This window comes from Aulonocara sp. 'chitande type north' Nkhata Bay, linkage group LG20, assembly GCF_057382095.1.
Source record: "Aulonocara sp. 'chitande type north' Nkhata Bay isolate Kocher_YH1m ecotype deep benthic linkage group LG20, A_spYH_male_GT1.1, whole genome shotgun sequence".
In the NCBI taxonomy this organism is placed as follows: domain Eukaryota; kingdom Metazoa; phylum Chordata; class Actinopteri; order Cichliformes; family Cichlidae; genus Aulonocara; species Aulonocara sp. 'chitande type north' Nkhata Bay.
Genome location: NC_141363.1, coordinates 23,268,923 through 23,282,411, shown reverse-complemented (window position 1 = coordinate 23,282,411; position 13,489 = coordinate 23,268,923). Strand labels below are relative to the sequence as shown.

Sequence of the window (13,489 nt, the reverse complement as noted above, 5' to 3'; positions counted from 1 at the left end):
ACCAAGAGACTAAAAGATTATGTTTTCACACATAGTGAATAAACACACTTAGCTCAGAGCTGAACAGATAATTGTCCAACATGCAGCTTCTCGGTCAGTTAGAACAACTTTGTCTGTCAAGGCAACACAAGGTCAGCGTTTCAAGGTCTCCGAGTAACTGAAGCAAATGTTACCAATTTAGCCAAGGCACGAATCGGCTCTATAGTTCATCAGGATGCTGGCAGACCGAGCAGTAAATTTATCAAAGTAGTTATATAACCTGGATTAAACAATATTGGCCAGCCAGCAGCAAAGAGTCGAGCACGTACACACACATAGCCACACACACACACATAACCACATGCTAGCATGTCATTAGCCCATTGCCAGAATAAACTGTTTGGGGGGGGGGGTTTACCATGAACACATTTGTAGTAACAAACTTAATCATGCATTTAAATCACCTTCATCAACATGGATATTTTGAAAAAGACAACAAAGACAAAGAGGCTAAAGCTAAACCTATCCAGACTAAAGCTAACCAGACCCTGGTATGAGCAAAGGATCAAAGCAGTTATGACGAAAATTTTGGAAACGTATGAAAAAGAGAAACGGGTAGATGTTCTATTGTATGATGAATTTATAAACATACTGGAGAATAACATAAGTGTCTGATTTATCTTGTTATATAAATCTGCTGCACCTACTTTTCTTTGGTAAGAGAGTGCAATCATTTTCAGTTAATTACTCTCCAGTAGCAGAGCCCTTTATTTTCAGCTGTTTAATCGAGAGAAGATCCTGTAACTTAGTGCAGTTTGGGGGAAGCTGTGAAGTTTAATAATTTATTTTTATTATGACCGTAATATTTAGCATAGAAGAGAAGTTGAGGTTTTTTACTCAATGCTGCCAGTTAGTTCTTAAAAAGAAAATCAGGATCTGCAAAAATCAATATCAGCTGGTCTTTAATTGGCCAGTGAAATTGCAATTGGTGCATCCTTAGTTTAGCTGCTTACAGGCTGCTTCCAAGACTGCGTTTCAATTGTTTTTTTGGTAGCTGTGATTGGTGATTGGTAGCTGGCCAATCACATTCTTGGTTACTGCTTCAGCCAAGGTGTAGATAGTGGATAAAAGTTTACTTATCCGTAAGATTTAATGTGATGTCGCCCCACCCTTTGCAGATATAACAGCCTCAGTTCTTCTGGGAAGGCTTTAGGAACCTTTAGGAGTGTTTATGGGAATTTTTGACCATTCTTCCAGAAGCGCATTTGTGAGATCCGACAGGGATGTTGGACGAAGAAGCCTGGCTCACAGTCTCTGCTCTAATAGGTGTTTTATCGGGTTGAGGTCAGGACTCTGTGCAGGCGAGTCAACTTCTTCCACACCAAACTCGCCCATGTCTTTATGGACCTTGCTTTGTGCACTGGTGTGCAGTTGGAACAGGAAGGGTCCCCAAACTGTTTCAATAAAGTTGGGAGCATGAAATTATCCAAAATTATAAAGCATTAGAGTTCCTTTCACTGGACATTGCTTTGCACTTGTACACTTGACAAATGCAGCGTGCTCACTATGCTTACTAGAATTATCACTCCACCATCCGATGTAACTGTGATCACTTTTGGCTTCAAAACAAACAAACAAACAAAAAAGCTCACGGCAGCCAAAATGCTGATGTGCAGAAGCCAGTGGTCAATATCACGTAGCTACACATATACACTTCACACACTGACCGTCTCATCTGACTCCAGGTTTGAATCACAGACTGTTTAAATGATGCCAGTCTGGAAAACTGTTACCAAACAATATAAATGTATCTTTAATTATCCATTTAATTTATGATGTGTAGTAACTCGTTTTTATTTCTCTTCGCATTGGTCTTTGGCATCAGACTGAAGAACTGTTATGTAGTGGACTTGTATACACTGTTCTTTGTTTAGAAAGTCACAGAGGGATAAACATATGAAGAAGGAAGCCAGTTAATCCAAACACTGCGGTTTTTCTTACAGAGATGACATGATCCCGGTCAAATGCTTAGCACATCTTAATGAGGATCCAACTGGGTAAATAATTCAGTAGACTTTAACCTTAGGCTCAATAGAGACACGCAGTTTTAACCCATGTTTGCTAATTATGGTTCGGGATGTAAAACTGTATTACACTACTAAGTGATTTATCATTTAAAGGGGATGAAAACAGACTAAAGGGAGCCCAGCGGGTCAAAGTTTAATTCTTTAGGAAGCTAAATACGCAGCAGCGCGATGGAAAATTCAACATTAAAGGTCATTAAAGCATGAATCATTACTCGTTCAATTTAGACAGGAGGCTGCTCCTCCTACCCTTCTGATCATCCCTCGAGACAGATTATGAGTTTGAATTTGCCGTTGTTGGTTGTGTGAGCCGGAGACACAAAAATACACACAAAGCTCGTTCCCTGTGATGCATGGGAAAGTCAAGAGCAGGAAGTCACCAGGGAGCTCAGTGGAAACAGCAGAGACATCGCAACACATCTGCTGAAAACGTGACTGTGCTGGGGAGTCTGTCCCCTGCACCCATCCATTTATTACACCACATTTCACAACACTGGGGGCACATTATTCCATAATCACCTTCAAGGAAAACAGACAATGTTCCCACTGAGGACTGAACCACTGACCCAGAGCTTTGTCTATGTAGCTACACTGACAACAGACAAACAAAGGAAATTTATAGATAAAAAAATTAAAATGACAAAACATTTAGCATTTTTTTGTATGTTTCAAATCAAATGTAGACAGCATTATGTTCCAATTACGCTTCATCAGTGAAATGTATGCGTAGTGGAAGGTTTAATGTGACTTACAATTATGCTTTTTAATAAATGATATGCAACAGCAGAACATTTTCATCTTGCTGGGAACTAACTAGAGCAGAAAACTCTCCATTTCACCATTTCCCCCCAAAAACAAAACAAAAAATAAACTAAAAAAATATATAAATATAATTAGTTAACATAAATTTGATTTTAAAAAACACAACAAGAACTTTTACAATTCTTGGATGGATCTTGGTGGATATTCTACACTGTAAAAGGTCACCTACTTTGCTCACCTGTCACTTAAACTAATTACTAATATTTTACTGTTAAAGTACAAAAACGTTACCTGCTGGTTCAAAGATATCATGACACCGAGCACCACTGACTGCTCGGCCCTCTTTTCAGCTGACTTATAGTTGTAAACAAGTGAGGTGGAAAACAAGCAGATGACATCTGTTTGCTTTCCATCACTTTGATGTGCAAAATGAGAGTTGGCATGTCAGAGTAAACTGATATATAAACAATCGACTGAAGCAGCATCTAACCACACTCTGCACACGTGCAGCTGCTAGCCTGCGGTGTGATAAATGCCGAAAAGTACCACACTGCCCATGCAGTCAGTTAATTTTGTCTACTCTCTGCAGTAGTTTATGTTTTGTCCATTTTCTTTATGCTTTCTTTTGGTCTCTTCACTTTCCACTCATCACTCAACTTGTTGCAAGAAATGGCTTGTCCCTCCCTGAGGTCTCGTCCTGTTAAAATGGAGGTCTTTCTCCCCACTCTCACCAAGTACATTCCCAGGGAGTGTTGTCTTGTCCCTGGGTTAAGTTCTTTACCTCACAAAATAAAGCACCTTGAGACGACTGTTATTGTGAGCTGTTTCTATATTTCACTGTCAATCAATGTCTTGGTTCTTTTTTCCAAAGAAAACCTTTTTTAAAAGGAAGTAAACAAGCAATTTTTACAGGTGACCTCAAGGTGAACCATTTAAAGTCTCCCAGGATGACCCAAACAAGGATCATGGGACACAACAGCCCATTCTGAGGGAAGACAGCTCTAACATTTCCTCTTCTCTGTGACAACATGGTGACTTAGCTGAATTTCAAACAGCACTGGTGCTCTTTACTGGATCTATTTTAAAACAATTACCCCTCAGTCAGTCTGTTATTATGTGATGAGCAGCCCTGTGGGCCCTTTTGACCCAGAGTTGTATTTATACACTCCACAAGGAAGGACACGAATACAATACAATAGAAGAGTTAAGCAGAACAGAATGACACTGTCCAGGCTTCTCTGGTTCCTCTCCTGCTGTAAAGGCGACACACTTCTGCAAGTCAGCAGCGTATGTAGGGCTTAGTTCTGACAGAGACTTAACAATAACGGAAAGATCAGTGTTGTGACCTCTGTACACTGTCACAAAGGACTGCCCCAATGAGAAAGAAGCAGAAAAGCCTCAGCCAGTCCTCGAGTTTTGCGTTACAAAACGTACCACACAGTTTTCATTGTGATTCCTGAGCAGTCAATGTAGGAGGAACGGTTTGAAAAAGAGCCAGAGCATTTGCCATTGTAGCCTCTACTGATAGCGCACCTCTACATAAAGCTTTCACAGACCTCCACAAGCCTCAACCTGCTGCATCGACCTTGTTCCACATGCTGGGGGACATTAGGGATCAACATGCCTCTAAATACAGTCTACACCTTGGCTGAAGCAGCTGAATGACGTGTTTTTTACCTTCAAACTCAAATATAGTTAAGGGAACAACTTCAGACTCACTGTGGAGCCAAACGTGGGCAAAACATTTCGAAGATTTGTTGTTTTTCAGAGTTCAAGACCAAAGATTCAGTTTTTCAGTATTGTTTGTTTTTACTTTTCATCCTTTTGTGATTTGATAATTCAAAAAGCTAAATTAAAAGACACCAAATATAAAATGTATACAAAAATGGGATATAAAAGTCACCAGCACTTTATACAGACCTCACAAGAAAAATAATTGCACTCTGAAGACTTATATTTAACAATAGAGCTATAACAGAATGATACATATTTATGCTACAGTAGTGTTCAGCATGTTTGTGCTGCTGGTGACAAAACATGATCACACTGAGAAACTTTATTTATTTATTTTTAAAGGGGGTAGTAGATGTTTATATTCCTCGAAAAGGTTATTTTATCCTGTTGCTAGGGAACTTATGGCATCATACCATGTCCTGTATAATTAAACCTTTGTAGATAAAAATGAGATGCCACTGTGATTAAATTAAAATGACGGGATACTTTTATTAGGTGTTATAGATGCTTATATGCTAAAACCAGATTATTTCAGCTCTTTGCTCGGTGATTGCTAGGCAACATAATGACATCATAATATTTGATATAGATATGAACCTTCAGGGTCCTGGTATGTACCTGTGTATTGCAGATTCTGAGTATTAAAGTAAGTAGTTTGTATTACTGCTCATTGTTAAATCTGATGGTACAGAATTGTGGGAGTCTGTGTGGCTCACCTGCTGCCTCTTGTGTCGTACTGTTTCATATTTTTGATGAAGTGAATCTTCTTGGTGTGTCGAGGTCTGGGAGAACCACCGGAGAGGTTACGAGTTCTGCAGAGAGAGAGCGAGACAGAAAAAAAACATGAATATTAATAAGGGCATTTGCTCTCAAATCTGTAAACAAGAAAGAGGTTGCCAGTAGACACAGTTTCCACTTAAAAGACACGCACACACACTCTCACAGAGTCACAGAATTAAGCCTAAAAATGCCTCAAGACGGAACGTTACCAAAGCTTCTTGAGCAAAACACATATTTTTCCATCTTTACAACAAATTAAAACATTCAGAATAAATATACAGCACAAGTTTAGGGATCACTAAAATAAATAAATTCTTCTTACAGTTCACATCTCTGAGTTCTAAACACATCCCGAGTTTGTGTGTCTGCCTGGTGAAGGTCAAGTTCTGAGCCAGGTTGTATCACTGTGCCGACCCTCATGGATTAAAACAACAGATCTCGACATGAAAGCGGGCCAAGAAGCTCAGCGCCGTGACATCACAGCAGTTACATAACGTTACTGACATCAGCATTAGTCTCACACACGTACGGCACCTACACAAGCTGAAACTGCATGTTACTGCACCGCGGTCATTTACATCGTCTCATGATGAACATCATGTCACGATGCAGCACAGTCGCCACAATCATGCACATACATTTCTGCAAACACATACAGAAACTTCCTCAGCGAGGGTTGCTCCTCATCTTACATGCAAGAAAAAACAAGGAAAAGTCCCATATTTCATTTATACTCAGAGGACCAGCATGCAGTGCTGCAGTCAGATCAGGTTACACAATGCTTTGAACTAAGCCAATAAACTGGCCACAAATAGAAACTCACATTTATAATGCTCTTGCTATTATTGGTTGGTGATGAATATTTCTCCTATAACTCTACACTAGATCATAAATACAGGATTATGCAACTGGATAAATACATCTGCCTCTCGAGTTGGTTTCTGCTCTTTTCTTTGGGGGGAGTTTGTTGTTTTTTTCTTGTTATATTTTGCTGATTTAGCTTCTGTGTTCTTGAGAATTTAAAACTACTGCTGTGTCCAAAATCCTCCACTCATTCACAATAGATAATATCAAATATAATAAATACTTACCACAGTAAGTGCTAGTAAAATTAAACAGGTGGAGGATCAACTAATAATGTTTGAACATCTACATGTTTCTCAGAAGTTAAAACGGGCAGAAGTTTACCAAACTGGAAAAAATATGCCTACATATTGTTTCAGAATAATGTTCTATAAAATAAAACATTGCATCTTCAGTGCATAATGTTTTCCAAAAACTTCCAGGAATCTGGAGAAATCTCTGTGCGCAAAAAACAAAGCCAATAAAATCAACATTGGATGCCTGTGACTTTTGGGCTCTCGTGATTCTGTCACGCCTGTGCACGCCTCGCTGAGCTCGGGAGCACTTTCAGAAATCACTGTGTCCCATCCACAAAATGCAGGTTAAATATCACATCTTTGGAAGAAGAAAAGATTGTATTAGTGCATTAGAATAGACAGCTTACACATCTGGAAAGGCACCATCAATGCTGAAAGGTATTTACAGATTTCAGAGCAACACATGCACTCGTCCAGATGACTTCTTTTCAAGGAAGGAATTGTATAATTTTTAAAAAGCATAGCTTTACAGAAGAGTCTGGGTGCTGAACTGGCTTGTCTGTAGTCCATCCATCCATCCATCCATCCATCCATCCATCCATCCATTCTCTTCTGCTAAAACAATCCAGGGTCAGTGGCCCAGCTACAATAAAGCATGAGGCAGGGTACACCTCAGACAGGTTGCCGTCCTGTCGCAGGGACAACACAGACAGACAACCATTCACACACACAGAATTGCCAATGAAATGAATGCCACTAAGTGCACGTCTTTGGATTGTGGGTGTGGACCCAGAGAGAGAGAACCCACGCAAACATGGGAAGATCATGCAAACTCCACACAGAAAGGCCTCGCCACATGGTGGATTTGAAGCTTCTTGCAGTAAGAGGAGTTAGGATACTGCACTGGCCTGTCTGTGGTCCAGACCTTTTACCAACTGAAAACATGTGAAGCACCATGAAATTAAATATATAGCAAAGGAGACCCAGGATGGCCGAGCAGCCAAATTTTAGCAACTGGTCTCCTCATGTTAAAGAGCAAATATTAGCACATATTATTCTAAAATGGCACCGTTTCTCACTTTAAATATTTTATACATACTATGTTGTACTTTAAATTAGAGATGGACCGATCCGATATTACGTATCGGTATCGGTCCGATACTGACCTAAATTACTGGATCGGATATCGGAGAAAAATAAAAAATGTAATCCGATCCATTAAATATCACGAAAGCACCTCACAAAACTTGCAACACGCCGTAACTCGCCTCAGAACGTCGGAGCAGTATGCATCACGTGATAGAGCGGCTGTGGCATGCGGGACCTGTCGGTGGTCTGGATAGCATTTGGAGCTTCGCTAGCAACCTGGCATTTCATCTCCGACAAAGTTATCCCCGAGAGAAGTAAAGCAAGTGTGTAAGTCCATCTCTGAATGTTTGTAAAGCATTCCCACGTTAAGCTTAACGAGCGACTGCCTCTCGCTCTCCGGCTGCTACTTCAATCGTGAAACTGCTAATGATCAGCTGATCGGCTTTTCTGTCGTGAGTCTCTCTTGTTTGTTTTTGGCCCACTTTGCACCAGAAAGAGGAAACCAGCGGCTGAACAACAGCAGCACGTTTAAGCTTGATAAGCTGTTGTTAGAATTTATTTAATATTACTTTCTACACCAGGATCTTTTTCTACGTAGCTGACGCTGGTAACTGTGCAGGGGCGGATCTAGCAAAGTTTAGCCAGGGGGGCCGATAGGGCATTAACTGGGAAAAGGGGGCACAAAGACATACTTTTCTTTCTTATTCTCATTTAAAATGTCTAGCTTTTAATAAATAATTATCTGACACCCAAAGTTTTACTTTGATGTAAAATGAATAGAAGTCAATTACTGTATATAGTGACTATTAAGTCTAATATATATACCCTAGTAAGCTATAGTACATTTTCCTTTGGGAAGGTACCATCTGTGCAGTCTGCAATTTTGTTGAAGAAAGATGTTGAATCTATTTAATATTTCTTGAAAAATAATTGATTTCTGTGCATTTTTTTTCACACTGCATCAAATTAAGGTTGATTACATTGATTAAGCATCATGAGGTGGAGTGTGAGGGGTGGTTCCCTATTTTTTATTTATTTATTTTTGTTGTTGCTGGGAGTTGGAACCCTATTAGTTAGGTTGCTTAATATTTACGCTAAGTACTCTTTAAAATACCAGAATAGGGAGGATGGTGTAGGTCTAAGTTTATTAGATTGATCAGTATTGCTGAACTATGAAATATTTTTTTTGTATACAGGTATAACAGAATAGCTTTAGTGTAGTTGTTGTTTTAAACTTGAGTATGAACTTGCAGACTTGCAAAATGCAGCAAGATATTTTAAAAAACAGTTTTGTTGATTAAAAAACACTATATCGGATTCATATCGGTATCGGCAGATATCCAAATTTATGATATCGGTATCGGTATCGGACATAAAAAAGTGGTATCGTGCCATCTCTACTTTAAATAAAGATGATATTTATAAAATATGCAAACCATTGCATTCAGTTTTTATTTGCAACCCAAGCTGGTTTATAAAAACAATTCATATCATGATGTGACTCCGTACTTCCTATCGTTCGTCAGTTTTGACAATAGTCGGTTAGCGACTTTCCTAAACGGGTGATTTTATATGGTTTCTCCCCCACGTAACAGTGTGCATGACTATAATCAGGAGTCATTGGTAGGAAACAGAAACCAACCTTACTGTGCATTTTATAAATGGCTTTTGTTTCATACATCAATCATTTTTATTTTGAGAAACAACATTACAAAAAGTCTGAAGAAAACATGTTATAAACACATGCAGAAAAAACACATCCAATCTCTTCCTACAATATTACAGCCATCATTCAATACAGTCCCTAACATTTGCGTGAAGGACAATATAACATATTTTTAAGCAGAACATTTTATAAACACTCTCACAGGAGCCAATGGAGATTTGATCTGCAAGCCCATAGAGAGATGGCTGTCTGCTGGGAAACATAACGCTTACACAACTATGAATTCACTCACACACACACACACACACACACACACACACACACACACACACACACACACACACACACACACACACACACACACACACACACAGCATCTGCTACTGTTTTTTTATGGTCGGCTTGCTGATCCCACACCACATGGAGTCTAAATCACTGTTATCGCTGCTGCTCACTGTCTGACTCAGTAATACATGACTGGGAGATGAGAGCTGCTGTGTGTGTGTGCATGTGTGTGTTTGTGTACATGTGTGTTATGCAGTTATAACATCTGGGTTGTGACATCTGAATGTGAGGCTTTAAGAGGATTGTTGCCTTCTGCTGGTCAACAAATACCCGACCAAACACACAATTCACATATTGACAAAGGAATTTAAATTGATTCAAACAGCAACGTATCACCTCCTAAATAATTTCTGGCCACATTTACTGGTCAAACACTTAATTAAAATGATATTATGATGGTGCAGCGGTGCCGTGATTCATTACATTTTTATGTCCCTGAAAATCTATTAAATGTTTCGCTCTTTTCCCATGAATCGTTTTTGACTGCCTGCCTGGTGCCATTTCAGAACCATGCGGGACTCGTTTACAATACTTTGGTCACATCTGCAAGAGAGTTTTAATAATAAGCATCCTTCTTTTCTTTAACTTCATTGGCTCATTAATTAATTAGTTAGTTCTATGTCAGATCCACTGAGCTCAGTCTCTTCCATGCTACTTCAACGTGCAGACTGAACTTGAACTCGGCACCGCCAACCTCAATCACATCACGTCACTAGCTGCACAGTACAGAAGTTCACAATTTCATTTAGCCTCATGGATCATTTTCCTCCTGTGGATATAAATATAGATTTAAAATAAAAAAAGCCACGAAAGCCCTCTAAGCTGTCACGCCTCATTTGTTATCAATCCCAAACATTCTATCTTTGGTAGCCAAACTCACGTGATGGAATCTTCTCAGCATTCCATTTCCAAGGGAACCATCAGTGAGCGGCATACTGGAATGTTGTGGATTGTTTCCATTGTGTGGGAAGGGAAAGAGCCCACTGGATGAAGTTAATGGTAAGGGATATGACGAAGATGATGGCGCTCAGTGTTTAAGATAAAGACAAATAAAGACATATCTGCTTTTACAAGAGCAAACACTTGCTCTACTTAAGTGCCTTTGAGCAGGACACTACTCCACTTGGATTGCCCGTGGTTGTCATGGGGACAAGTTGATGTTTGGAACCAAAAGTAAAACAAAGAAAGATGACAAAGTTATCAAAGATGGAATGAAAACCAATCAAATACTCAGACAAGATCCGGGATTCTGGATAAAATGAGGTTTACTTTTAGTCCTTCAGACAGAAGAAGAGCTTTTACGTTCCAATCCATCCCAAACAAGTGTAAATAAAAAATTTAAAAAAATATACATTTTTACATGATACATGAAATTTCATACAAAAGTATCGACGACACTAGTCAAAACGACGCACTTTAAAGGGGGTAGTAAACAACTTTCTAAATAGAAAATACTGTACATGTCCTGAAGAGTTACAATGTTAAACACTTTAGTTAACATTAAACTAAAGTGTTAAGCAGTTATTTTATACTTTCACTTATTCATTTCAGGGATAACTCTACCTAGGCTACTTTTGTAGTCACATTTGACTTGTGCTGTAATGAATGAACACAATCACAGCAGCTCATTGGGAAAGGATGAAGAACACCCTTTATTTACACGTATACCTTATAAATGCTACTGCCTGAAAGCGCTAATAAAACTGTATTTTTTTTCTATATGGTCAGAAATATCATTATTAATATCATTACTGCAAATTTTCTTTATATTACCCATCCTTAAACCCACACAGAGCATTTTCAGTTATTGGGACATATCCAATATGGATAATCTCCTGGTACATGTGAGAAAGGCCAACTTACCTGGACCTTTTTCTTCCGAAAATCATCTACAGATGAAAGTCATACAGAATATGTTCCAATATGTTAAGTTAAATTAGCAAGAACAAGTAAAGAAAGTCCGTGCTACCTTTGGTACTCAGACTTTGACTTTATGACACTGACAAAAAAAGATTTGAGGTTTGTCGCCCAGCCCTTCTTACGAACGTGGGTGAATAATATGCAGCTGCAGTAATGACAGTAACTCATCTCATGAGTGGCAGCTACAAATAACAATTTGGCTTTAACAACCTGTTTGGAGAGACCACAATCAGACACCCAAACACAATTATCATAAAATTCCTCAGCTGGAGTGTGACTGACATTTAACAGAATGGCTTTTTTGCACTGTCATGATAAACAGCCCTGTCAGTTATCTTGAAATTATTTTCTCAGCTTGGAGGGTTGAGTGAGGAAACGCTGTAGGAATAAACATCAACAATATCTGCAAAGAGAGAGATAGCTGACGCCACCACTCTCCCAGTCTAAATCTGTCCCAGTGTCTGAGCTGTGGATCAGCGGGCTCGTGATTACAACGCTCTGACCAGCAGCCCATTTTCATGAGAACCAGCCAGCCTCATCTGTCTGGGATGCTGTGGAAAATTCCCATTCTGTGGGAACGGAAAGATCCAGTGATAACTCCCTTGCTGCTACTAAGGAAGATGATTGTTGGTGATCAGATAAAGACATACTGAGGGTACAACCACGCGAGGTGCTATTATCTTGTTTACCGCTGATTTTGTTTTTCATAACTTCCTTCTTACAGAGGATGTTTAGCCAAAAGCAAACTCTAATGTCGTCTTGCGTTTATATTCAAATACAAATCAGGAATGTCAAAACTAATTTTACATCACGGACCACACTTTGATTTTCAGTGGTCTGAACTGGTGAAAATCCATTTTCCCTCAGTGTAAAGAAGTTTGACTGCATATTAAAGCTGTATCTCACTATAAGAAGAAGAGCAATTTCATGTCTCAGTTTTTCTACATGATAAAGAAATGCTGCTGTAGCAAAAGAAGTCAGTCGGCACAGTTCTCTGCACTTAAATCATAAGAAATGAATGCACAACCCTACAGAAAGTGTTCTGGGAACTCGTTGCACAAACTGCTACGTTTTTGTTAATTAATTTAGTATGAATGACTCTGGCAAAGTAGGACAAGATGTTAACTTTATGAAAATACAATTAAAAGTCCAAAAGTTATTACCACCACAATCACATTTTCCAAAGACATCCAGTGGGCCAGATTGGGCTGATTCTGGCCCCCGGGCCTTATTTGTGACACCCCTGCTTTACATCGATTTCTTTGCCAACTTGATATACCAGAACTTTTACAACTGATAATACGACATTAATGGAGGCCGCAGTTTTAACTGAAGAATGATAGGTACAGTGACACTATTCTGCAGAATAAGTAGAATAATAATAAACATATCTTCCTACTTTTAAGTGGTATTTTTTTCTCCTTCAGTGATACAGATATAATGATGTAGGTTGTGTTGTAGATTATTGTTTGTACTGACTCATATTATTACTATGTCACAATTGCTGTGTGAAATGATCTACTGTGGGTGCATCCTGCTGTGATTTACTTGAAAGTTGGAAATGGACTGGTTTTAATGGTTATTCTACCCTAACGAGACATATTTATGCATTCACACAAGGCTTTGTTTGATAGACTTTTGAAATTTTGATTTCAAGGACATACGTACCTTTGGAGGGGGCAGTCAGCACACTCAAATGGCAGTTTGTGAAACAGTCAGTCAGTCTCTATGTATTGATTTGTGGTTTTGGAAATTAATTTGAGCTTCTTTTCGTGTTCCTCGATACAAATTTCCCACTCCAAATTTCATGTCACTGAACGTGACTCTTTATCTGTCCCACATGAGCAGTACTGATTCATGTCCACGTGCACAAAATGAACATTTTCTTATTTTGAAAAGCCAAAAACAGTCTGCATTTCAAGGTTGGGGGTTGATGGTTTTTCACCACATATCACGGTTCCAGTTAACGTTATTAATTAGATTTAGACATTCACACCGATTGGCTTCAGTTAATACAGCAGCTGCCATTT

At 39.0% G+C, this 13,489-nt stretch overlaps 1 protein-coding gene across 1 annotated transcript in view; it reads right to left on the bottom strand.

The window, feature by feature from the left end:
* Nucleotides 1-13,489, bottom strand: part of cables2b (Cdk5 and Abl enzyme substrate 2b) — a 49,708-nt gene that overhangs the window by 17,203 nt on the left and 19,016 nt on the right. The window contains exon 2 of the mRNA XM_086278855.1: nucleotides 5,276-5,371. Within this exon, the coding sequence (XP_086134981.1) occupies nucleotides 5,276-5,371 (96 nt within the window). The remainder of the gene's footprint in view (nucleotides 1-5,275; nucleotides 5,372-13,489) is intronic.